This window comes from Loxodonta africana, chromosome 11 (genome assembly GCF_030014295.1).
Source record: "Loxodonta africana isolate mLoxAfr1 chromosome 11, mLoxAfr1.hap2, whole genome shotgun sequence".
Taxonomy (NCBI): Eukaryota; Metazoa; Chordata; class Mammalia; order Proboscidea; family Elephantidae; genus Loxodonta; species Loxodonta africana.
Genome location: NC_087352.1, coordinates 76,573,805 through 76,601,132, shown reverse-complemented (window position 1 = coordinate 76,601,132; position 27,328 = coordinate 76,573,805). Strand labels below are relative to the sequence as shown.

At 35.0% G+C, this 27,328-nt stretch overlaps 2 protein-coding genes across 10 annotated transcripts in view; both read right to left on the bottom strand.

The window, feature by feature from the left end:
- Positions 1 to 27,328, bottom strand: part of B4GALT6 (beta-1,4-galactosyltransferase 6) — a 347,211-nt gene that overhangs the window by 248,618 nt on the left and 71,265 nt on the right. The gene's annotated exons all lie outside the window — the stretch shown is intronic.
- Positions 1 to 27,328, bottom strand: part of TRAPPC8 (trafficking protein particle complex subunit 8) — a 113,455-nt gene that overhangs the window by 17,949 nt on the left and 68,178 nt on the right. For all 9 annotated transcript variants that reach the window (XM_010586788.3, XM_023543904.2, XM_003406339.4 and 6 more), the window contains 12 exons: positions 26,399 to 26,593; positions 25,673 to 25,803; positions 23,292 to 23,366; positions 22,503 to 22,629; positions 21,078 to 21,232; positions 17,454 to 17,896; positions 15,869 to 16,016; positions 14,288 to 14,384; positions 12,468 to 12,536; positions 12,319 to 12,377; positions 9,894 to 10,067; positions 3,712 to 3,813 (listed from right to left, as the gene is read on the bottom strand). In XM_010586788.3, the coding sequence (XP_010585090.2) occupies positions 3,712 to 3,813; positions 9,894 to 10,067; positions 12,319 to 12,377; positions 12,468 to 12,536; positions 14,288 to 14,384; positions 15,869 to 16,016; positions 17,454 to 17,896; positions 21,078 to 21,232; positions 22,503 to 22,629; positions 23,292 to 23,366; positions 25,673 to 25,803; positions 26,399 to 26,593 (1,775 nt within the window). The remainder of the gene's footprint in view (positions 1 to 3,711; positions 3,814 to 9,893; positions 10,068 to 12,318; positions 12,378 to 12,467; positions 12,537 to 14,287; positions 14,385 to 15,868; positions 16,017 to 17,453; positions 17,897 to 21,077; positions 21,233 to 22,502; positions 22,630 to 23,291; positions 23,367 to 25,672; positions 25,804 to 26,398; positions 26,594 to 27,328) is intronic.

The following is a 27,328-nucleotide window of genomic DNA, read 5'->3' as shown; positions in this document are numbered from 1 at the left end:
ATCAGTATGTATTATCTTTCTGTTGGTAGGCTGCTCAAGAAACCACAGTGTCCGAAAATAGTTTTGGATTAATCAGATAACATAAACATTTAATGGTATCAGGCTCTAATACCCTCCACAATGGGGATGTAACTGCCTGGGAGACCAAGTTATCTGAACAGAACAAAGGGATATACATGGTTTAAAGTCAAGAAAGGTGTGCATCAGAGTTGTATCCTTTCACCATACTTAATCTGTATGCTGAGCAAATTATTCAAGAAGCTGGCCTATATGAGGAAAAACAGGGCATCGGGATTGAAGGAAGACTCATTAATAACCTCAATATGCACATCACACAACCTTGCTTGCTGAAAGCAAAGAAAAATTAAAACACTGATGAAGATCAAGAACTACAGCCTTCAGTATGGATTACACCTCAACATAAAGAAAACAAACTGTCGTCAAGGGTTTCAGTTTACTAGATCTATAATCAATGTATATAAATTTTTAAAAAGCAGTTTAGCTTTTTATTCACATCATGTTATAAGTTAGAGACAAATGACTAGAAGTTGACCCTGGAGGGTGTAGCTTTGTGATTAGAAGTACTGTAAGCAGGAGCACAACTTTTAAGAGGATGGTTATGTTCTACTTCTGGGTGCTGGTTATACTGGAGTGTTGTTCAATTTGTGAAAATTCAATGAGTACACATTTTTCTGTATTTATGCTACACTTTAATAAAAAGTTCAAAAATATATTACTGTTTAAATATTCTAATCATCACAGAAAACAAGCTATTTGAGACTTCTAAATAATGCTGAATAAATTTCTATATACTACCTGTCAGCAGAAAATATGTGAACCATAAAAGGACACCAAAAACCTGAAGAAAAAAATTTACTGAGAAAATATAAGAGTTTTGCTCTCTCACCCAGCTTCAGACTAACAAGTATTTTTACAATTTGTGACAACTTATACAGTAGTCTCACAATAAGTATTGAATTCTCTTTGTAACAATTCCACAAGAGAAGCAAAGTGTAAAATACTATTATCCCTCTTTTACAAGTCAGTAGTAATGCAAGGCTCATAATTTAAGTAATTTACACTAGGACATCAACCTGGAAAGTCTTTGTGCTTCAAATCCATCACTTACAGTATGATGAAATTGCCCGTTATCTCCCAAATTTAGTTAATCATATAAAGAGAATACTTTTTTAAAAAAAATTTATTGTGAAAGTTTACAAATCAAGTCAGTCTCTCATATAAAAATTTATATATGCTTTGCTATATACTCCTAATTGCTCTCCCCTTAATGAGACAGCCCACTCCTTCCCTCCACTCTCTCTTTTCGTGTCCACTCTGCCAGCTTCTGACTCCCTCTGCCCTCTCATCTCCCCTCCAAACAGGAGATGCCAACGTAGTCTCAAGTGTCTACTTGATCCAAGAAGCTCATTCTTCACCAGCATCTTTTTCTATCCCATTGTCCAGTCCAATTCCTGTCTGAAGACTTGGCTTTGGGAATGGTTCCTGTCCTGGGATAACAGAAGGTCTGGGAGCCATGACCATAAGGGTCTTTTTAGTCTCAGTCAGACCATTAAGTCTGGTCTTTTTATGAGAATTTGGGGTCTACATCCCACTGCTCTCCTGCTCCCTCAGGGGTTCTCTGTTGTGTTCCCTGTCAGGGCGGTCATCGGTTATAGCCAGGCACCACCTAGTTCTTCTGGTCTCAGGCTGATGTAGTCTCTGGTTTATGTGGCCCTTTCTGTCTCTTGGGCTCATAATTACCTTGTATCCTTGGTGTTCTTCATTCACCTTTGGTCCAGGTGGATTGAGACCAATTGATGCATCTTAGATGGCCGCTTGCTAGCGTTTAAGACCCTAGATGCCGCTCTCCAAAGTGGGATGCAGAATGTTTTCTTAATAGATTTTATTATGCCAATTGACTTAGATGTTCCCTGACGCCACGGTCCCCAAACCCCCGCCCCTACTACGATGGCCTTCGAAGCAGAGAATACATGTTTTAAAAGTGATATACAAATACAAATGTAATGCCATACATAGTATATAAAATGCGAACATAACCATGGAGTAAATTTTATATAAATTACTTTATTTAATTTTCTAAATGCTGCCTTGCCATTGTTTGAGATGTCTCAAATTTTCAAAAGTTCATGAAATTTTGAAATAAAGCTCAGAATTTTTTATATTAAGCAAAGAGGAAAAAGCAACATTTTTTAAAAATAAGCAATAAATAGATCTGATTACCATTGTGTAATTAACCATCAAAGTAAAAATTGAGTTGTAGAATCATCAGTGGTGATAAATTATTGGATGTAAGTTTGATGAGAAACCAGACATTTACGTAGTCCCAAATTAGATCCCCACAATTTACTTATTATGTAACTTTACTGTGGAGAAACCTGACAGACATCACCTTAATCACATGATCCATCATTGATAACAGGACAAATTAGTATCATATGCCTTCTGATGTAATATGCTGAGTATGATGTAACATCATTTATATAGTATTTCTACCAAAAATGTATAATCTGAATTAATAATGAGGAAACATGAGACGAGTAAATGATTCATGCGCTTCAAAAACGTCAATGTCATAAGTGACAAAGAAAAGCTGGGAAACTGTCCTTGATTAAACAAGGCTAAAGAAACATGACAACCAAATGCAATGCATGACGTGGACGAAAGTAATTATTTGAAAATGATTAAGAAAAATAAATTAATACATATAGAAACACAGAAAGAACGATAAGGCAAAGGTGGCAAAACGTTAACGACCAGTGAACCCGAGTGAAAGGTGTAAGGAGTTCTTTATACTACTCTTGCAACTTTAAGTTTGAAAATTATCTCAAAATAAAAAGTTGTCAAAAATAATGGAAAGAAGCCTGAAAATTAAGATCTATTATCAAGTCCAATTCCTGGCCAATGCACCTCATGTGCTGCTACCACCTGCCTGTCACTGGTGGCTTGCACGTTGCTATGATGCCGAACAGATTACAGCACAGCTTCCTTCCTGAGTAAGACAGTCTAGGAAGAAAAGGCCTAGCGACATACTTCTGAAAATAAGCCAATGAAAACCCTATGGATCACATGGATCAGATCCACAACCACCATGGGAATGTACATGGGGTCACTGCAAGTCAGGGGCCGACTCTGGCAGCTAACAACAACATTAACACAATGCACAGTCACTGTGTGAATCACTGGCCTAAATGTGCTTAAGTTTCGTTCATATTTAAGAATTTTCTTGGTAAGATTAAATAGTACTTTAGGAAAAATAAGAAAGTATATTATTACCAGCTGCTGCCCAACTCCAGAGGCCACCATTCACATTTTACAATATGCCCCTTGGAGTGCTGCAATGGTGTGACCCTATTACAAATAAGAAAATACAGAGAATCTGCTTCCCCTCCTCTTAAGCAAATCAATTCCTTTTATAGCTTTGAATTGTAGATTCAATGTAGAACATATCTAAGGTAATCCCAAGATTATAAATGCATCTTAGCACTCTTATAAAGATGCTAAAGCATTTTAAAATCGATTTACATTCATTTCTAATTTTAATCAGTTTTCTGCTATCAACTGCGCCCCCTCCAAATTCCAACACAATGCCTGCATAAACCAGACCCGTCCAAAAACATAAAAGCCAAACAAATCAAAAAGCCCACAAGCTCGCAGGAAAACTCAAAAACAAGCTATGAACTACGCTATTACCTGTTTCTGAGGATATGAAAAGGCTTCTTTTCCTATAGTGCGAAGAATAACATGATGCTGACCTTCCAAAATAAGCTGTTTACTGTCTTCCACAACGTACGCCTGTAAAATACAAAGCACAAAAATGTTACCCTTTGTGGTGGTAACCACAAAAGTAACCAACCCAGTATCTCATGGAAGGCAGAAATATTATGGGTAATACCTGACAACTATCGCACTCATGGTTATGTCAGCCTTTCTCCTTTTATTTATTTGTTCAATCAAAAAAAAGGAAACTATCTCTTTTGCCTCAACAAAATATCCAGTTAGCCTGGATATATGAGAGACATACTTGGAAATCCTTTCCAATTTTCCCTAGAACTCTTAAGAAACCTGTTCAAAAGAACTATACTATAACACGAATTTTTTTTTATTGGACAATATACAAGCAAAAGGCTCTTATTCTTACATTCTTGCTTCTGAAATGCTCAAGAGTTTAATCATATCGTAGAGCAAAGCCAGTGAGTATAATCATAAACCCTATAAGTGAAAATGCGACATTCTTGCAGACCATAAATATAAGTATGCCTTAAAATGGCTTTTTCTTCCAATACAGTGAGCTGATTTCATCTATATTAAAACACTTGTTCCAGCATATAACTCTTTTCTTCTCCCTCTTGAACTGCTTCTGTCCTGGAGAAAACATAATCTGTAAATGGCTACAACGTACTGTTATTGTCACATTACGCAAGTACAAAAGCTTAAATTCTCAGAACAATTTTTATTCTTGATTCAGGTTGCACTATGATCAAATTGCACTATGAACCTTGTCCACCTGTCTTTTTCACACAAATGTTTGTGCAACTCCTGAGGTTCACCCTTCAGCCAAAGATTAGACAGGCCCGAAAAACAAAATGAGACTAAACAGGGGCAAGGACAAGAGGGCAGGAAAGGACAGGAAAGCTGATGATGGGGAACCTAAGGTCAAGAAGGGAAGAGTGTTGACATGTTATAGGTTGGCAACCAGTGTCACAAAACAATATGTATATTTATTGTTTAATGAGAAGCTAGTTTGCTCTGTAAATCTTCATCTAAAAAATAAAAAAGATAATATTGAATAAAATGAAAAAAATGTTTGTGCAAGTTTTTAGTTTCCTCCTGAATTGATTTTATTCAAGAGTCCTATGCTTCTTTGTCCATCCTACTCACATTTTTAAGATTTTTCAAGTTTCCTTTAACTAAACAGGTCATTTTTACATTACCTAGAGCCACCACTGAAGAAAATCTACCAAGTGCTTTCTCAACTGAGTAAATGATAAACTTACCATAGATACCAGCCACTACCATATTTAATATTCCATTCTCTATTCTATTCAAACTTCCATTTTCTAGACAAGAATCATCATAATTTTGGATCATTTTCTTCATGTGCTGAGTAATATTACTAGGGCTTTTGTTCAGGGGCATTTTTTTCAATCAAGGTTACTATGGATATAACAATGAGTACAGAACAGCATATATTATTCAAAAACTCATTTCAGAAATATTACAAATTATTACACAGCATGAACTTGTGCAGTGACAACTATAAACGCCAAGGTTCTACTATACTTTTAATGATGGTTGGTTTATATTAAGAGGCAATTTTTTTTTAATAGGTGATACACGCAGATTATACAAAATTTTAAAAATATAAAAAATTCCTCTGTATTATATAGTTCAGTCTGACTTTAGGGAAAACTAATGCCTAAACAATCCCATTTATTCACTCAACCAGTATTCACTGAGTGGCTACAGTAGGTAAGGTAGCTGGTTTTAATTGCTGGGGATACAGTAGTGAGCAAAATGACAAAAATCCTTGCTTTCCCTTTACAATTAAATAGTGTGGAACTGGCATAGGAATTTTCACACCCATGGAACACAGCAGAAATCCAGAAGTGGATCTAAGCACACATGAAAAATTAGGATGTAAAAATGAAAGTATCTCAATTGAGTTGTGTTAGAAAAACTGGATAACCATATAGTAAATGAGAAAAACTGGATCAATTTTTCACACTGCATAAATTCAAACGGGTCAGATATTTAAATGTAAAAAAGAAGACAAAAACAAAACGAGGACAAGGAGGAGATGGAAGAGAAGAAATAACTACAAATACTAGAAAAAAACAAGGTTGAATTCCTTTACAACATGGGAGTGAGGAAAGTTTTCCTACAATGACCCAAAAACAATAAAGGAAAAGAATAATAAAGTTAACCCCCACAATACACATACACGCATGCAATCAAAGTAAACAGAAATTGGGAAAATGTTTGTAATTTATATCACCAAAGACTAGTATCCTTTTATAAAAACAACTTCCAAAAAGACAATCGATGTGATAGAAAAATGGGCAAAACATGAACAGTTCACAGAGGAAAAAAAAGGAAATGGCCCTTAAACATATGAAAAGATGCCTGGCCTACTCCTAATAAGAGAATACAAATTAAAATCACAATGAAATCCATTTCTCATGTATCAAATAAGCAAAATACAAAGTGTGAAAACATACTCTACCAATGAGGAAAACATGTACTCACAGATGATTGAAGAAATTCAAAATGGAACAACCTCTTTAGAGGGGAATAGCTAGCAAAATTGCTTATGCATTTACCCTTTGACCCAGCAATTCCATTTCTAAGAATCTATACTAACAATACCTAGTCAAGTAAAAAAATGCATTATGTACAAGGCAGTGCTATTTCTAATAGCAAAGCATTAGAAAGAACCAAAATGTCCATGAATAAATTTCATAGAATACCAAATCAAACCAAACCCACTGCTGTCAAGTCGATTCTGACTCACAGCAACACGACAGGACAGAGTAGAACTGCCCCACAGGGTTTCCAAGGCTGTAACTCTTTCTCAGAGCAGACCGCCACATCTTCTTCCCACAGAGTGGCTGGTAGGTTCAAACCACCAACCTTTCAGTTTGCAGCTGAGTGCTTAACCACTGCACCACTAAATAGCTGTAATAAGGAGGATCAAAGAGTCATCTCTAGGATATACTGAGTAAAAATGCAAAGGCGCAGGAAAAGGGATATAACATGCTATATTCTGTGTAAGATATATACATATATTTGCTCATATTTTCAAAAGTAAGAAAGGATAAACCAAAACCAAAAAATGTTTACCTATGTTCTTGAGAACAGCAGGGGAAGAGACAATAATGAGACTAGATCTCTCTAACATACCTGGCTTTGTAAGTTCACTCTACAGATACTCTGGAGAATGAAGCAAATAAGTGATCATGTTAAAGTTAATAGGAACAAGAATTTCTAGAGTATGAAAAATTAAGAAGTAAAAATATTAAGTAAAAACCTTATATTCTTCAATGTGAATTGGAAATAAGCTTAATCTAGGATTCATTCTGGAAATATGCTTAATAACTCTCAATTTATTCTTTCTTTTTCTAAAACCTATGCTATCCTTGGGGAAACCCTGGTGGCATAGTGGTTAAGTGCTACGACTGCTAACCAAGAGGTCGGCAGTTCAAATCTGCCAGGTGCTCCTTGGAAACTCTATGGGGCAGTTCCATCCTGTCCTAAAGGGTAGCTATGAGTCAAAATCGACTCGATGGCAGTGGGTTTGGTTTGGTTTTTTTTAATACTATCTCTAGCTCTGTCCTTTTAAAAAGTATAGAAGGACAAACCAGTATCAATGAGTACTCCCAGCATCCAGAAGTAAATCCCACCAAAAGGAATGAGGAATACTAATGTAATAGCAGATCAAAGACCACAGCCTTCAGTATGTATTACACCTCAACATAAAGAAAACAAAAATCCTCACAACTGGACCAATGAGCAACATCATAATAAACGGAGAAAAGACTGAAGTTGTCAAGGATTTCATTTTACTTGGGTCCACAATCAACACCCATGGAAGCAGGAGTCTAAGAAATCAAAAGCCGCACTGCATTGGGCAAATCTACTGCAAAGTACCTCCTCAAAGTGTTGAAGATCAAAGACGTCACCCTGAAGACTACAGTGTGCCTGACCCAAGCCATGGTATTTTCAATCGCATCATATGCATGTGAAAGCTGAACAATGAATAAGGAAGACCTAAGAAGAGTTGACACCTTTGAATTGTGGTGTTGGCAAAGAATATTGAATATACCATGGACAGCCAAAAGAACGAACACATCTGTCTTGGAAGAAGTGTGGCCAGCATGCTCCTTAGAGGCAAGGATGGTGAGACTGCGTCTTACATACTTTGGTCATGTCAGGAGGGATCAGTCCCTGGAGGAGGACATCATGCTTGGCAGAGTACAGGGTCAGCGGAAAAGAGGAAGACCCTCAATGAGGTAGATTGACTCAGTGGCTGCAACAATGAGCTGAAGCATAACAACAATTCTAAGAATGGCGCAGGACCTGGCAGTGTTTCGTTCTGTTGTGCATGGGGGTCGCTACGAGTTGGAACCGACTCGACGGCACCTAACGACAACAACAAGTGTAATAGCTGCTTTCAAGTTTGTTCCACCTCAGAGCAAAGAAACTAGTGAAAACTAATGAAGTCACATCAAAAGGATACAGGAGGTAATCTAAAGGGCTCCCAGTGGCAAAATATTAATTTTATCATCAAATAGTGACTGCAATGAACTGAAACATCAAATATATAAAAATCCATGAATTCATAATGATGCAAATAAAAAAAAATCCTCAATGATCACCTTGGCATGTTGCTAGGGCACCAACCCATTATTTGAGGATTTGATAAATAAAGGAAAAAGAGTTGAGCATTTACATTGTATTTCCTGTATAGGTTATATTTGAGGGTAATCAAATAGTGCTTCTTTACAAAAGAATTACAACTAATAAATACAGAAGAAATACAGAATTAGATAATCATCGTTTTGCAACCCTTAATAATAAATCTAGACAATGATCATAAATGGCTGTCAAAGTCATTACATGAAAGATTCATAGGGAATATATATAATAAGATGGATATGTCTGTCATCGCCTGACCTCACCAATCAATGGTCACGAAGATGGGACCACCAGACATTCTGTTCTTCCTGAGGTGACGCAGCTCCAAGTACACAGCATTAACTAGGACATGCGGATGACTAAACACAAGTCCGATTAAGTTTCTCAATCTAACTATCAGTATAGGAGCTGAAGAAAAGTTAACTAATGCCATAAGGATACAAAATCAAACAAATGAAGAATGTGGGGAATTCTGCAGAAAAATGACTGACCTAGTTTTTTCAACAAATAAATATTTTAAGAAGGAAAATTGTTACAGGTTAAGAGAGACTAAAGAGGTACCAATCAAATGCCACGCATGAATCTTATATGGATTTGATTTTTTTTAAGTTAAATATTTTCAAATAATCTGGAAATACTGAACACAGACCAACAATTAAATAACCAATATGGGGTTATAGTTAATTTGGTTGAGCAAGACAGTGATATTGTGTGTGGGGTTATATTAAACGAAAAAGTCCTCAACTGTTAAATGTACATACAAAAGCATTTACAGATAAAATACTGTGTCTAGTTGTTTCTGTCTGTTTGTTTTTAATATACTACAGCAAAAAAAATAAATAAAGGGAAGTAGAAATAAAAAGAGATGAAATAAGAATAGCACGCAAATTAATGGCTACTGATTAATAGGTACCTATGGGTTCACGTGGAAACCCTGGTGGCATAGTGGTTAAGTACTATGGCTGCTAACCTAGAGGTTGGCAGTTCGAATCCATCAGGCACTCCTTGGAAACTCCACGGGGCAGTTCTACTCTGTCCTATAGGGTCGCTATGAATTGGAACCGACTCGATGGCAGTGGGTTTGGTTTTTATGGGTTCATGTGTTAATTTTCTTTCTGTAGAGTATTTGAAAATGGCCATAATAAAACACTGAATATTATTATCAGTAAAATACATAAGTAACAGTAACACATGCAAGAAAATCACTTGATTTTAATGAATTTTTTCTTTCAGCAAAAAAAAAAAAAGTCATTATAGAACCACTAAAAAAAGTTATTTAAAGAAACAAAAAAACAGAATCTGTTGCTGTCGAATCGATTCCAACTCACAGCAACCCTATAATTGAAACTGGAATATTTAAGCAGAAAACGAAGTATAAACAGCAGCTTACATTTGTCCTTCAGCCTAAGACAAGTATCTATAAACAAGGCTTGCTAAAATATTTTAGTAACACATACCTTCCATAATACAACAATATTCAAATCCACCTCACTGCACTTTTGAATCAATCTCACTGCATCCTCTAACGGCTGCTTTTCTGCGTGCACAGAAGGCTGGGCCTGCGGTTTTCTCAGCTCAGAGGATAAACTTCGATAGAAGAAGTCTGCACACGGGCTTGCTGAGCTTACTATCTGTTAAAAGAAAATCATGTCTACATAAATATTTTAGATTAAAAAAACACATATATATACACATACCTTGTCAAAAATTACATTTGTATCAAGATGAAAAGGCAGCAGGGGACAGGGAAGCTAGATTAATGGAAATGGAACAACCAGAATGGGAATAATGAGAACGCTGATACATCATGAAAAATGTAACTAATGTCACTGAACAGTAATGTACAGAAATTGTTAAATGAGAATCTAATTAATTACTTGTGTTAATTTTCACCAAAAACACAGTATTTTTAAAAATTATATTTATATCACTTATATTTAGTTTTAATTAAATATACCCTGCCAAAACTTAAATTTCTGTAACTTTTATATACTAAAAAGGCTTATTCAATAATCTTCTGTCAGCACCATCAATTTGGCTGAACACAGGGAAGCCACTTTTAAGACTTAAACACCTAAAAAAAAATTGGTACAAATTATCCTGAACGTTGAAGCTATCACCTCAAAATAATTAAACTATACTCTGGTGATACTAGCTTTGACCTTCCAAGCATCCACGGAGGATGAATAATCTCTAAGTAAATAAATAAGGTATTGAAAAGCAAGGATTTTTTTTTTTTTTTTAACTATTAAGGTAATTGAAGTATTTCTCATTCAAATACTTAGAACATTAGGCACTATCCAATGGAAAAAAATTCAAATGGTCGTTGGCATTAACTTGATCTTTATATTTGAAGGGAGAAAGCATGAGAAAAGAATTGTAAGCGGACTCAGGGAATTTCCCGTAATTAATGAAACACTGTGCTTCCTAATAAAACCTCTACCCTTATGGTTTACTGCATTATAGGCTGTATTACATGCATGTTAACCTTAGAGTTAATTATTAAACATTAATCAATACACATATTTCCCCTTAGGAATGAACTTTTACTAGTAAAACATTGTTCCTATAGTTTTCTCATATAGAGAGAATTTCTCATATATAGAGAAAATTTCTCATATAGTACCTGGTAAATCCTACTTACTCAACTAAATTCATCAAAAGGGAAAATGTCTTTGCATCTGCCTTTTCAGTGCACTTATACAGAATTACTTAGCAACAAATATAATTAATTGCAACCTTAATGTAATTTAAGGATGCTACTGATGTTTCTAAAATTAAAAAAAAAAAAATGAACAAAACAACTGAAATCTTCTCAACCTGGTTAAAAAAAAAAAAAGCTGAAAGCTAAATTTAACCATTCAGGAAGCATAGTATCTCTCCAAAAGTTAATACACGCTTTAGAATTACTGGGCTCTTGGTGGCTTGAGATATTTCTAAATAGCTCCTTCCTAAAATGGTCAAAAGACAGTTACAAAGAGTGAGTCAGATGAAGGTAAATGGTATAAGTACTAAAGCGTAAGGATGTTTGGAATTACCAAGAAGAGCACAAAAAAGAAATAATGCTAGTAACAGCACACAGTTATATGCAATTTTACACCCCTCAGTCCAAAGCTTCTTAAGGCATGTCCCCAGATCACCTCTTCAGATTATCTGCAGGGCTGAAAATGCATATTCCTAGGCTCTACCCAGGAAATAATGAACCAGAGCTCTAGGGGGGCAAGGCAAAACTTACATTTTTTACAAAATCTTCTAGGCCCTTGATACTCAAAAATAGTGTCCGCAGACTGACAGCCTCAACATCACCTAGGAGCTTAGAGCAATTTAGAATCTCAGGTCCTCCCAGTAGGTCCCACTAGTCCTGCTGAATCAGAATTTGCAGACCCCCAGGTGATGCATACATACTCTATTTTATAAAGCTTGAAAACCACTGTTCTCGGTGATTCTGCCCTAGACAACAGCACATTTAAAATCACAACTGAGTCTTATGTATCTAGCATTTTATCTTGGTTTCAGAATCACAGGATATGTCAAAATCCAGGAGATTATCACCTATATGTTCCACTGTGACCACGTTCCCTGATAAACAGACTCCTTCATATAATCCTGTTTCTTTTTTAACCCCAAGGACTATACTTGTTTCAAGTGATATAAAATATTCTCAAAACAAAGTTAATTTGAAATAACTAATTAAAATGGTATGGTTTATACAGATTTTTGGTTTGTTTTGGGGAGTAAAGGCAGGTTGCAAAACTGAACGAAGTTCAGATGTTCATCCTCCAAAGAGCCTGGGGATTACTGAAGCAACGGCTTTGTCCAAACAGCCAGATATCCCGGAACTGTGACTTTTTAAATCAAACACTATTGTGCTTATTTGCATACCTGTTCATTTCCAAAGATGATATCTGCAAAGGTATATTTTTCTGAGGACTGTGTAGCAGCTAAAAAACAGGGGAAAACAAACTAATCATATCATTGGCATGAAATATAAAAGGACCATTTAAGAAAGTATGAAAGCAAAATGAATTTACCTTCTTTTTCCTTACATCTTACTGCCTTGAAGCAAAACTTTCCCTTCTCCCTACTGGCAAGTTTGGCATCTAAAAAGAAAAAACAATTTCAAAGATCTTTTTCAACTTATGGCAGAGTAAAACCTAATTCATTATTCAGAGTTCTTTAGTCAAACTGGATAATTCATAATCTATAAATAATATTAATGAAAAATGGTCTTTGTTTTTATCTCAATGAAGTGAATCTTCACTGAGCTCTTAAAAAGAGTTAACAACCAATTTTCTCAAAATACATGTTGATATGTGTGTGTATATGACATTAGAGACACAGAAAGTTTCAAAGGTCACACCTTGGTGATGGGGAGTCTACAATCCCACCACTTTCATTTCTTCATTCTCTTTCACATGTATAATTTATATCAATACTATATATATAGCATATATTTTGCTATGGTGCGTTTTCGCACTATCACCTTGCCCTTGTCTGTTGCCATCGAGTCCATTCTGACTCAAAGCGACCTGAAAGGACAGGACAGAGCTGCCCCACGGAGTTTCCAAGGAGCGCCTGGTGGATCTGAACTGCCAACCTTTTGGTTAGCAGCTGTAGCACTTAACCACTACGCCACCAGGATTTCCTCCCACTATCACAGGTACTTTTAAATGCTAACATATTTTAATGACTGCAAAATAATCTGAGTTGTGGTATAATTTATACTGAAACTACACTGAATTTTTCCCTATTAAACATAATCTTGCAATAAGTTTCTCTGGCTACATGGATTTTCCCACGGTTTGAATTCCTTTGTATAAATCTTAAAAATAAGGATTAACGTGAAGCTAAGGGTTTAAACATTTTTATAACTTTTGAAACATACAATTCTATTCCAGTAAGAAAAAATACCATTTTGCCAGTTTTACCCCACTCTTAAAAGCACTAGGCATGCTCATATATCACTGAAGGGATGATAAATTAATAGAAATGCTCTGGAAAACAATTCATCAATATGTATCACAAGTTTAAAGTGTGCATATTTCTTGACCAAATCCAGGTATATTTATCCTGTAGAAATACTTGTTTAAGTGCACAGAGGTACACAAGGATGTACACACAATGATCACAGTGTTGTATATAAAAGAGTCTGCCTGATGAGTCACCAGCTTATATCTGTATGAGAGTGTGCTTAAGAATGTGTACTTGAACATATGGGTTTATATGTGCATGCAGAGAAAGACTGGAATTGTGTTTGAATCCTGACTCTGCTAATAAAGAGCTGTGTAACTGTCAGCAAGTACTTAAATCCTCTAACTTCAGACTCCTCATCTGTAAAATAAGAACACTAATTGTACTTACCTCTTAGTGTACACTATAATTGAATGTGAGAATGTCAATGGAGCATTTAACACAATGTGTAGCGGATAATAAGCACTCAGTAAATGGTTGCCTGAATGTCATACAGATATGGGAATATATAGAAAAACCAGCTGGTAAATGGTATCTACCAATGGTGAAGGAAACAAAGAGAAACTTCCAAATTCTACTCTATACCTATACTGTTTTAATTTTTGACAGTGAGCATGTACTCAGGCACTGATTTTACAACTAAAAAGAAAAAGAAGAAAATGCAAGTAGAGAAGGTGTGGTGAAAGAGAATAAAAAGACAGGAGAGGATAAGGGTAGGTAATTTGATTTAGTCACATAAGCTAAGGAAAGCATAATTTAAGTCTTTAAAAAGTTAATTATAACAAATACACCAATAATCTTATGATATTCTGGTACTACTATGAAAAATCAACAGCAAAAGTGTCAGAATTTATTACGAAGAGGAAAAAAAGGCACACACCTTTGTTTTCAGAAAGATTTACAGATCTCTGTAACTTCCAGTGTTTGCTACTACTTGACACTTGTACGATATGAAATTCCTTAACACCTGCTTCACTCTGTCAAAGAGATACAACGGTCATTCAGGATTTAAATGCACTAAATTAGAATATTCCAGTAAGAACAATATTCAGACATTGCTATCAAAATTAGTATCAATTAACCAACAACATGAAATTTACATTTTTAAATAAGGTTAACAATATATAGTAGAAAGTTTCTTATTTAAATTCTTCTCTAAGTTTTTTTTTTAATAATATTTTATTTTTGGTGAAAGTTTACACAGCAAATGAGGTTCCTATTTGACAATTTCTACACGGATTGTTCAGTGACAATAGTTATATTTTTCACAGTGCATCAATGCTCTCTTTAATTGTGTCTGGCTGTTCTGCTTCCAGCAGTCTAGTTTCCCTGTCCCCTTACCTTCTCATCTTTGCTGTAGGGTAATTGTTGACCTTTTGTTCTCATACGGATGGTTTTTTAATGGAGCACCATCCTCATGGATAATACTCCAAACATTCTTAAAATACGTAAGTCAACATTTTACCAAGAAATATTTTTAACTATAATGCACTCTTAGTGGCAGCTTTTACAATACTGAAAAAAGCATTCTTTCTAGTTTCTATGGCCTATCATAATAAGTTACTGCTAGTATTAAAGAGATCAAAAATTATTTGCTGCCAATTTTTAATCAGAATTTTTATTTCTTCTCATCTTTACGATATCTTATTTCCATTAAGGTAAGATCCAAACAACACAAGAACATAAACTTACAAAACAGAATGTATAGCAAAAGCACATAAAGTTGCCTAAGTTGTATATAATTTTTTACTGAGTCAGAGATCATTTGCAATTTGAAATTATTAAAATGTTCTTACTCTTATTAGAGTAATAAAAGATACTGATTTTTTTTTTTTTTTTGGAAGAGCAGTAAAGTATCAGCACATTAACCCTGAATAAAAAAAACAGGACTGGCCTTATAAATTCATGAAGGTAAAAGCAAAGGACAGCACAAAACTAGTAAGAAATACTCTGAGTAAGTCTGTGAACTGAATCAATCGTTTAATCTTAAAATCACATTCCTTTCTTCAGAATATTCATTTTGATATTCAGAGTGTACAGGAGTGGCAAGATTTTTGAAATACCTTATAAAGGAAATAGCACTGTGGAAATGTGTACGTGAAGGTTAGAAAATTAATAATGAATGTGAAATCCTAAAAGAACTTCATAAATTTAATTATATCAACAGATTATTTTCAATGAGATCTCTTTTGGATTAACTTATTAGCACATGGAGCTATGTATCGTGAATATGTACCATGTTAATGACAGCACAACCTTTATTTGAACACAGACTTAAGGATAAAATTAAAGCTAATAGAGAATTAAGATGTGTTCACACCCTATTCTATATTAAAAAAAAAAAATTAGCATTCTCAAATTTCCAGCTTACGCTGTCTCGGGAAGGAAAAAATCCATTACTAAAAACCAAGATAACATTTCAAATACAATTAAAAACAAAATCAATTATAAACCCACTTACGGTATTGATATTCTCCACATCTACAAAGACTAACATATTGCCTCCTCTGCCTTCTTCATCTTCCAGAGAATTACTTCTGCATACAGTAGCTTGTACATTCAAAGACCGGCTGGTACAAATAACTGCAGTGTGTCTTAATATTCTGTGACTGAAGTGAAAAAAATGCAGATTTAATCAAGACCTCTCCCTGTGTTATGGTCTCTAATTCCAAATAAAGATTTAAAAAACTGATCACTCTCAGTGCCATTTACAGTCTAAAAAACAAAGACAAAATAAAGTAAAATCATCTAGTTAGCCTAACTTTAGTTTCTTTCTTCTCAATATGGAAGCAAACAATCTCCCTGGCACCAGGCTTTCTGCCTGCTCATCCAACTCATTTGCACAGCACATAAAAACAATCTCCATGTAGTAATGTCCTGATCAGGCCTTTTCTCTGACAGTGGTTACAAAGTTACAGAATGCTGAGCAAGTAAATCCAAGTCTGGTATTTAAGGCTCTTCCACAACACAGCTTTACCTTCCCAGATTTATTCCTCTTCATTTCCTTTACACGTGTTCATACTGCAGCCAAACTACACTGAGTTCCTACTTTCTAACCTACAAATCTTCGTTCACACACATTAGCTGTTTCTGGAATGCCCGCTACTTTCTTGCCTACCTCTCTTCGATACCCAAATTCTCAATCTTTCTTTCCTTCGGAGGCTCACTTGGCAATTGCTTCATTCCACAACGCTTTCCCTGACTGCTTCAGGCAGAGCACTCACTCTGTCCTCTTAAGGAGAATTAACATTTGTTAAAGACCTAAAATATACCAGTACTCACAAACGTTATCTCATTTTAACCTCACGGTAAGTCTCAGAAAATATTTTAACTATTCTACTAAATAAAATAAACGGAGCATAATTATTCCTACTTAATCTTGTAAATTTCATTCTGTTGTACACAGGGTTGCTATGAGTCAGAACCAACTCAACGGCACCTAACAACAACAGCAAATTCATAAAAAATGACAAAGGGCACTAAAATAAATAAAATATTCTATTGTACAATGTGAAGGCCACAGATCCTTGGATGGGCCAGTTAGGTTTGATTTCTTCCAGTGATTACCTACTCTAACTGCATCCGAATCATCTGTTCTACAAATCACACCTTTTTTTCCATACATTCATATATTCTCAAAGTAAAAGGACGGAGCTGAGGAAAAGAAGAGGTAGAACAAAATAATACATTTTTTTTTTTAAAAAAAGGCTATCTTCATATACAAATGACACTCTTTAATACACGGTACCTCTTAATTTCATTACTTTGTAATAACTTTGGCCAGAGTACTTAATCATATAAAACAACCATAAAACTTATAGACAGAAACTAAAAAGATTTTTTTTTTTTTTTAGCTACCTTTTTTTTTAGAATTTATAGTGAAATTAAGGACCACCTCATATATAAACATCATTTGTCATTTGGAAGGGGATAATTTCTTAATAATGACATGTTAACAAATATATTTACATCAAAATATTTACTTGAATATGGGCACATTATATTACACACAAAAGTTAAATCAGAAAAGTTTAAAAAATACTCACCGTATTCTGGGTTGCCTTTTAACACTTTCATAGTAAAACAAAAAGTTAATTTCATGGACACCTTCTTCATCTGGCCCCCGTAGCCACATTGGTAGCTGGACTGAAGCTCCAGGTAGAAGAACAGTGTCAGGGAGAGGAACAGGAATCACCTCTGGTTGACTTCCTATGCCAATGCCAAAGTCGACAGAAGAAGCTGCTGATACGAGTGCTGTACACACAGAGGTAGAATCTGTCACAACAGTCTTGTAAGCACTACAGTTCTCAGAAGCTGAGGGACTTAGTGGTGTTAGAACAGCAGTATTACCACCAAAAGTAAAGAACTCTGGACGTTTAGAAACAACCTTCAATCCAGTAAGAGGACATTTGCTGACATTGACAAATTCTACATATGCTTTTCGGATTTCTCCACAGAGGAGCCCTGTAGGAAAATGTATAAAGAACACCTGCATTGGAGGGAAAAAATATTATTATATTGTCTGTTAAACATTCTGTACTTCTAATGAATAATACTTTTAAGATGCTGCATTTCTTTACTACAGGTCTACAAGTATTTCATTAATTCTCTTTGGTATCATCCTGAGCATGTAATAATTAACAATTCCACTTTAGGAAAAAGGATGTGACAAAGAGACTAATATTACTCTCACTCAGTAGTAAGTTTTGGAGCAGAAATAAAAATCAGTATATATAACAATCCTAACTGCAAAACATTTAAATGATGTAGTTTAATGAAAGTTACAGTGAATAATATCACGGAAAAGTATGCATTTTGGTAGCCTCTACTGATTTTCATTTCTACAATTTTAACCAGAGGAATCAGTCTTCCCTTTTGAAAGTATGCTCTAGAAAATTCTTAGATAAATAATCCCAAACAAAATGTCTGCTAGTGACTCCTAAACTATAACGGCAAAGAGGCCTAAAACAACATTTGAATCCCAGTTCACCACAATTCATCTCCAGCCTTATAACTCCTAGCTACAGCAATGCAATCCTAACAAAAAATCTAACGGATTATAAGTTTGGACAAAACTGGCAAGCAAAATAAGAAAAAAAACCTAATGGTTACTGAGAGAGACTTGGCTTACCAGATTAAAAAAACATGATAGCACAACAGTACGGTGGCAGCACACAAAGAGATGAGGAAATCAACGGAACAGAACAGGGAGCATCCGAGAAACCCAAACAGGTATGAGTACTTTCAGGATATTAGTATATTAGAAAGATCGCATGATGAGTAACCCATATTCAATTAGTATTACTGGAACTAGAAACGAAGTTTGACCTCTACCATCTTGACACTCAGAAAAGTATATTTGCCTTGGAATAAAAAAATGTACGCATTAAAAATTTAAAACTCTAAGTTTTTACTAGAAAGTCTCTGTAAGTAAATATGAAACACAGAAGCAAAAGGCTATGAGACATAACTTCATGAGTTAAAAACCTCAACATGATGGAAGACACCATAATCAAAGTCAAAAATGTGCAAAGTATTTATCAAACCAGAAACAGGCACCCAGGTCAGTCCAGAAGCTTTTCATTTGCCCTACACAACTCTTTAAATACAACATAATTAAGCAAGTATTAAACTTGGGCACAACGCATGCAGCTCAGAAATTCCCTTCACTCAACACACACACACCACTCACCACCATTGTCATGACTGTGTTACCTACCCTCTCCTATAAAAACCAAACCTATTTCTGTCAAGTGGATTTTGACTCATACTGACCCTATAGGACAGAGTAGAACTGCCCTATCGGGCTTCCAAGGCTGTATGTAATCTTTATGGATGCAGGCTGCCACATCTTTCTTCCACAGAGTGGCTGGTGGGTTCGAACCTTCAACCTTCAACCTTCTGGTTAGCAGCCAAGTGCTTTAACTACTGCGCCACCAAGGTTCCTCCCTCTCCTACAGATACCCACAAAAATCACACAATGAGAAAAAGGGAAGTAACACCCAATTGAAAGGGGATAAACTGGCAATTAAGAGGACAAAGAATCATATGGACAAAAAACATGAAGACTGAGCAAACTTATCATTAATCAGAGAAATGTAAATTATTCACCAATCTGACTTTCAAAAGTTAAAAAAAAGAAAAAAACTGACAATATCCAGTACAGCACAGATGTGAGGCAATGAGTACTCCCAATCACTTCAGATGGACAAATTACTACAGCGTTACTGAGGATAATTTTGTAGTACGCTGCAAAATTTAAAATGTGTATACCCTTCGACCAAGTAATTCCACTTCTAGAGTCTAATCTATACTAACACACGGACGAAACATATGCATAACATTTACTACAGATGAAAAACTAGAACCACACCCATCAATATATAAATGGTTAAAATATATTACAGTATACCCAAATAGGAGCCCTGGTGGCACAGTGGTTAAAAGCTTGACTGCTAACCAAAAAAGGTTAGCAGTCTGAATCTACCAGCTGCTCCTTGGAAACTCCATGGGGCAGTTCTACTCTGTCTTATTGGTCGATATGAGTCGGAAACTACTCCAGCAATGAGTTTGGGGTTTTTTTTTTAATTCCCAAATAAAGGAATGCCATATGCATCTATTAAAAAGGAATTATCACTGAATGAAAAATGGCCCAAGTTACATTGTTAAACACAAAAAGCAAGTCAAAGGATAAAACACATTAACAAGTTAACATGTGTGATATTATTCCATTTATAATTATTAAAACTATATATAAGGGTACAATGAAAGGTCTGAAAAAACCACTACCCATTTGGTATCACAGGCACCTTTTGAAGGCAGGTTGTTAAGCTTACAAGTCCCCTACTAGGGAAACGTGAAGATGCAGGAGGAAGGGTCTCTCCTTCCAGTGTTCAAGTTTATACCACATGCCCCTGTTCTTGGTCTGGCTCTCTGGTAGATATCTGGTCCAAGGTAGGCTAGATTTCTCTCTCAGAAACTTGAAATTTGTAATAAAGTAGCACAAAGACTGGTAGTTAGGTAAGAATCACAGCAAAAGCAATGCTTTCTAAAGGCTCAGATATGTTTGCTGCTAAATTCCCTGGAGCTACAGAATCCTTTCCTTCTTCGAGACTTGGTCTGTATACCTAAGTTTCCGTAAGGTATTCCAAAATCCTTCAACTTTAAAATATATTTCCTCTTTCTTTGCTTATGTGGCTAGCATCAGTTTCTATCTTTTGATACTAAAAGACCTTAAACTCATATGGTATGAAAGTAGGACTGGGTGAGATATAAAAAGGGTAAAAGGAAACATTGCTTTTTATTTCACACTTCTATATTGCTTGAATTTTTCACAAGCATTTATCTACATACTGTTTTTATAAATTAAAAGAAACAATGACCATTGATTTTAATAATAACCAAAGTATTCTTTTAGACATGTTCTTCCAATTTTCATTAATATTTTGAGGGTTATATTTTATAACCTGGCTATGAATTAATGCTAATTTACATGACTGTCCCACCTTTGTGAGTTAGATATATTTAGTCCTACCTTAATAATAATTTTAAAGTACTGTTCAATGTAATATCAATCACTTCAAAATCTAAAATTAATATACTCAAAATATCATCTCATGATATAGGTAAGTTATTAAAGCCCGTAAAAATTTTTTTTAAAAGTGGGATACCTCCAATAGTGGCATTTCCTCAGTGATTATGGGATCTAAACGTCGATCGGGACCATATTTAATAGATGTTTTCTCTTCTTTTGTGTTGTTAAGCCGAGGACCTTGAATTTCTAAATCCTGTCTCCCTCGTACTGACATACTCAAGGAATGTTTTCCTGAAATGAAAAACAATCAATGGCCTAAAGTAATTTAGTACGCTAACTAGATCCATTTAGCTTGAATATATGAATACTAAACGTTTCAGATTAATTAAATGCTTTACTAAAGCAGAATTCTAGACGCTTCTTGATTAGCACGATTAATCAAAAAATTAAGTACATTTTATTTCCATATTTAACAACTATGCCATTTAATTTCTCATTCTGTTAGGACTTACTTATTTTGCAGAAAGACACATCACTGAATAGAAGTCCTTTGAAACCTGTATTTAACCATAATGCTTATTAACTAAAAAGAGCTATCTGAAAGAAAACCATTCCTAGGCCCAGTGAGAGGGAATGAGGCCAATTCAGGCTATGATAATAGGTAAGTATTTTCAAAGAAAACAAATTTCAAAATATCAAACAGGTCAACTTTACACTTTTACTCATATTCAAATATACACACTAATTTGAATTATTTCTGAATTATAACTAGATCATCTCAATAGACTGCACAAAGAAAATTAAATATAGTATTACGTGACGTTATCAAAATTACACTTATTTAATATTCACATGAGATTATTCCTAAAGGTTTCCAGGCAATATACACATGTTTGAAAAAGCTTGGGTATACAACTATCTTTACTGCAGGACTATTCAGAGCCTTCACTGTGCTGAATAAATACCACTGGGATGTTCCCAGACTGGATATATAATGCCACATTCTTTATGCTTATTTGACCCAGAAGCCTACTAGCATTTTACATAATAATGAACTACATTAAAACATCATGAAAACTCTGGTTACAAGAGATTTATTTCAGTAGTTAATTCAGGGCCTCCTCCCACTAATTTCATAAAATGACATATCAATTATGATGTAAATGCATATATTTACAAAACAATTAGCTGTATTTTACTGACAACCGTAACACTGTGGTACCAGTTTAAGAGCTGAGTTATATAAAAGTGAGAAAGGAAAGGACTTGAAAAAGTTCGTATATCCACTTAATTTACTTAAAATATGCAATGAATTACAATTAATTTTAAACGAATTTTGTCTAATGTTTATCACCCAAAATTTACAAATTTGGTATTTAAATGCAGAATTTGTATAGAAATTGTTAAATGGGAACCAAATTTGCTGTGTAAACTTTCACTGAAAACACAATGAATTATTATTTAAAAAAAAGAAAGAAAATACCTCGTTTTCTTTCATTTTATGCTGTGGAATGATTTTAAATATTAGCGTTCTAATTGTTTAGCAATGCTATAGCTTTACCTGTGTGACATCCAGGAAGAGCACCAATGCCATCTACTGTCACGGAGCCCTGAATTGTGCCAAGATTATAAACAATTCCAAGAACATGCAGCTCTCCTATGTGATGGGGAAAGAGCTTTAATCTTGCCTGCGGAGATATTTAAGCCACTTTCATTATCTGTTTTCATAATATTTTAAAAGTACAATACATAAATTCTGTAATGTTGCAAAAATATAAACTCATGACCTAAACCTTTAAATCACCAATTAATTTCTCTTATTTAAGAGCATTTTCTTCAAAAGAAAATCTCTAAATTCAACAATTATGGGCCTGGATCCTCAACAATACCTGGCCAAATAAATATCATGTGACACTATCATACTAGCCCTGAGAAGAAAGCAAGAGCTTTGTACTAGGCTTCTTATGAAATTAACAAATCAAAGAACACTGAAAGCCTACTTTTCCCACCAATATTCTCTTGATTAATTCGAGTTTCCTAGTCTTCCAAATTTTAGTTTTTAAGAAAACAAGAATATAAAAAAACTAAATAAATTGATTTGTTTTTCAGCTTACTTTTAGAAAGGATAAAAAGGTATTAAAAAAAACAAAAACCCACCCCAGTGCCGTCGAGTTGATTCCGACTCACAGCAACCCTATAGGACAGAGTAGAACTGCCCCACGGAGTTTCCAAGGAGCACCTGGCGGATTTGGACTGCCAACCCTTTGGTTAGCAGCCGTAGCACTTAACCACTACGCCACCAGGGTTTCCAAAAAGGTATGGGATAGAAAAATGATAGGAAAACAATTACCACTTTAGATTCTTCACTATTAACAAGGAATTCTGAAATAACTTCAGTTCCAATCATTTCAGGTTCACTTGTGACCTGAAAAATAAATTTGCTTTATAAAATATGCACTCTAATGAAGAAAACATGAGATTATTAACATTTCTATATGTCAGTACATAAGACCAATAATAACAAGAGTTAATATCTATTCCTGCTAAGTTCCTACTATGTGCTAAGCTCTATGTAAAGTGTTTTATTTCCACATCATCCATGCAGCAGCAGGAACTTTATACAGTATTTTTTTTTCATTCAGTCCAACTCATCTGAGGATAAGTGATCTGTTCAAATTTGTAGCCACCAAGAGAAAAAGAAAAAGTTCAGCTGTTTGTTGTCAAAAATGGCCAAAATGGTCATTCAATTTAATCTTGTGGCAAATTTCTTCCTTTTACATCTACCAGCCTCTTCAAAATTGGCTAATTATACATAGAAAACATATGACAGCCAGAGCGGGATGCAGAGGACAATAAAGGCACCCAGTAAGGAGCAAGAAAGACCTGTTTGCACAAAACCAATGACATTTGTAATAGACTACCGTAACAAAGTAGAGCTAACTGGCTCACACAGAGGACAAACTTGATCATCATTATGGTCTTCATTAACACTATTTTACTTTTTCCATGAAATTAGTTACTGGATATGAGAACTAAAATTTATGTCTTCTTATTCCAGCTCAGCATCTTAGTCCATAACAGTAGAAGCTCATGAAGAAATCCAAGGTGTTTCAGATTTATAGGGAAAAGTGAAATTGAAATTGTTTACTAAAAAAAATACTATTCATCACTACATGAAATATACAAATACATAAGATATAAAATACAATTTTTAACACAATGAAAAATTTTAATTAACTTTAATAAACTTCCTTTAAAATCTACTATATTGCAAAGATTAACTTAAAGAAAAAACAGGTCTTTTTAAAAAGTTTCCAAGAGTGATACAGACTCTTCCAGTCTGTATCCCAGATATTCAAAAACATTAGAAAAATTGCTAAGGTTGCCAATATTTAAATCAGAATTGTGGCTGTGTCAGCTGCCAAGGCAGCTCTGATTCATGGTGATCTTATGCATAATAGAAGAAAACATGGAAAATGTGAATCTTCAAACTATTCACAATGAGTATAAATAATCACAAAATGGGTTCAATGAATTTATTCAGCAAAACTTTAAGAAACCTTTAAATAATCAAAGCACTTCAAAAGAGAAATAGTTTAAAGTTTATAAATTATCAGAGTTAGTATAACACACACCTTCTTTCAAGTTCTGTCTTCACAGACCACCAGAAAATGTTGGGGTATTTCCCAGTTCTAAACCAATTGTTTTACCACCTTACAGAAGCATATAGCAAGGTAGTATAAATAAGTAAAAGTCACATAATAGATACTGGCAAATAAGCTAATGAGTTAAATAACTAGGTTAAAAAAAGTGATCGAAGTTACTTCTATTACAATTAGGTGGGTAACAAAAAGTATTACTTCAGGTTATTCCTGCTTCTATCTAAACATATAAGGAGCTTATTACAGACACGGATAAGAAAAGATAAATATAGTAACAAAAGAGGAAATACGAATACAAGAACTTAAACTTCACTAGAAATCAATGAAATGGGACATAAAATAGTAAGGGAGCATATTTACATATACACCAACAAAGCTTTCTTTTCTAAACAATAATGCTTACTATTGGGAAGATCAGGTACCCAATCCAATACGCTGCTAGTGAGAAGTTATCTGGCATGACACTTTGGAAAACCAACAGGGTACTAAAATATTCATTCCCTAATATCCTCTAATGTCATGCCTAGGAAACTTTCCTACATCAATAATCAGAAGTAAGGATAAAAAGCTATGTATAAAAATATTTATCACAGAATTACCATGATAGCAAATAAACGGAAAACTTCCAAAACAGCAGCAAGGGATAACAGAGGAACTTAAGAATCCATATGAAATATTGTGCAAAAATTAAATATTAAGACATTTTAATAGCAGAATATATAAATAAAACAACAGAATGAAAAAAGCAGGAAAGAAATGCATACACATACACAGCATAGATCCCAACTATGTGGGGAAAATATACAAATGGAGATGACTGGAAAGTAATATAGCAAAATGTTAAAGCTGTTATTTTTAGATACTGAGAAGACAGCTTTACCTTTATTTCATACGTTTTCCTGTATTCTCAATTTTCAACAATAAGCATATATCATAATTTTTATAACTAGGGGGAAAAATAAGTATAAAAAAGAATAAGCATAGCTCGCTAAGAAGTTAAAACGTTATTACAGTATCTGTTAGGCTATAACTGAAACATGCTTATTACAAATACCTTTTAATAACTTACTAGTTCTTTAACTTCTTCATTATCCTTTGCACTGAAATCTTTAGGTTGAAATTTCCAGAGCAATGACAAATCAGTTAACAAAATCGGAACCTTCAAAGGATTCCTAAAAGCCACTTCCACTGTTATTGGTTCTATAAAAGCCAAAATTAATAAATTTAATAAACCTCACATATCACCCAACCCTTCAATTCCCTAAATATACCTTGCTTTCTTATCTCTGCATTTTTACCTAGAATGTCTGTTGTTGTTATCGACTCTATTCCAGCTCATGGGTCTGACCACCATATGTGCACAGTAGAACTGCTCCATAGGGTTTTCAAGGCTGTGACTTTTCAGAAGCAGACTACCAGGCCTGTCTTCCAAGGCATCTCCGGATGGTTTCAAGCTGCCAACCTTTTCGCTAGTAGTCAAGCGCCTAACCATCTAAGCCACCCAGGAACTCCGAGAATGTCCCTTACCTCTTTGTGAATGTCCATTTATTCAGAACTCAGTTTTTCAATCTTCTCCTCTAGAAGCTTTACCCAATTTCTCTGTACCAAAGAATGTCATTCCCTCTTTCATAATCTAATGTGTACACCTGCATTAGAGCCTCCACCACTTGGGGCTCTTGAACTATCTTTCCATCCCTAGCCTCCAGTAATGTTTGGTATACAATAAATTATCTTGAATCTGCTTTAAGTAAAGCAACAAATAAAAAAAACATAATGAAAAATTTCAGTATATCACCTTCTACAACTGCAAGAGGAAATCTTGAGTTATCTGAATAACTGTTCAAACAATATTGTGTGGGTTGGAAACTGGATGGAATTGTTCCTTTGTTAACCAGAGCCACAACCTGTTCCTCAAGTTCTCGCCACTGCTGAGAAGATTCGGAGTCATATTCTTGATCAAGACTTACATGAGTAGCTGCTTGCTTTTCACCTAAAAATAAACAGTGTCACAATTAAATGCCATGATTATAAACACCTGCCCTCAAATGAAACATATTTTAAATTAAAATATAAGATATCCACTCACTCCTCATTTATTGACATAGTTAGGTTCCAAAAACCCGGTCGTTGTGCAAAAAACAGCATTATGAAAAAATGGAGCAATTTTTTTTTTTCTGTTTTCAGACCATCCATTTATCATTACTTTTTTATTTAGAAAATATGACCAAAGAAATAATAACAGTTAAGATTTACTGATGTGCTCATCACTGTGACCAGGCCAGTTATGGATTATTCCTCTGCAGAGGAGGTGGCTTAGGGAAAACAAAGCTGTATAAAGCCGGGCTGTGTGACTCCCACCTCTGCAAGCCCTGCTTTCACATTCCTGGAGCCTGCTCTGCCCTCCCTGCCCAGAAGAGTCACCGAGGCTCCAGCTCAACACTTCCTGTGAGGGTGCTGGGAGCCAGGACACACACCTGGCCCCACTGAGGCGGAGGCGTCAGACCCAGTTCAGTTCACTTTGGGATGTCATTAAACTCGCACACATTTCTTCCAAACACCCTCCTCACCCCACAGCAATTTTGAGCTGCAGGGCTGCAGGTCGCATACGAGTTGGGAACCCAGAACAGACACTAGGTGGCTCAGTACCACCTGTGTGTCTACCCCGAGCCCTGGCCACGCAGGATTCCAGCCCTATACAGCATGTGGACACAGTGCCCCCGCCAGC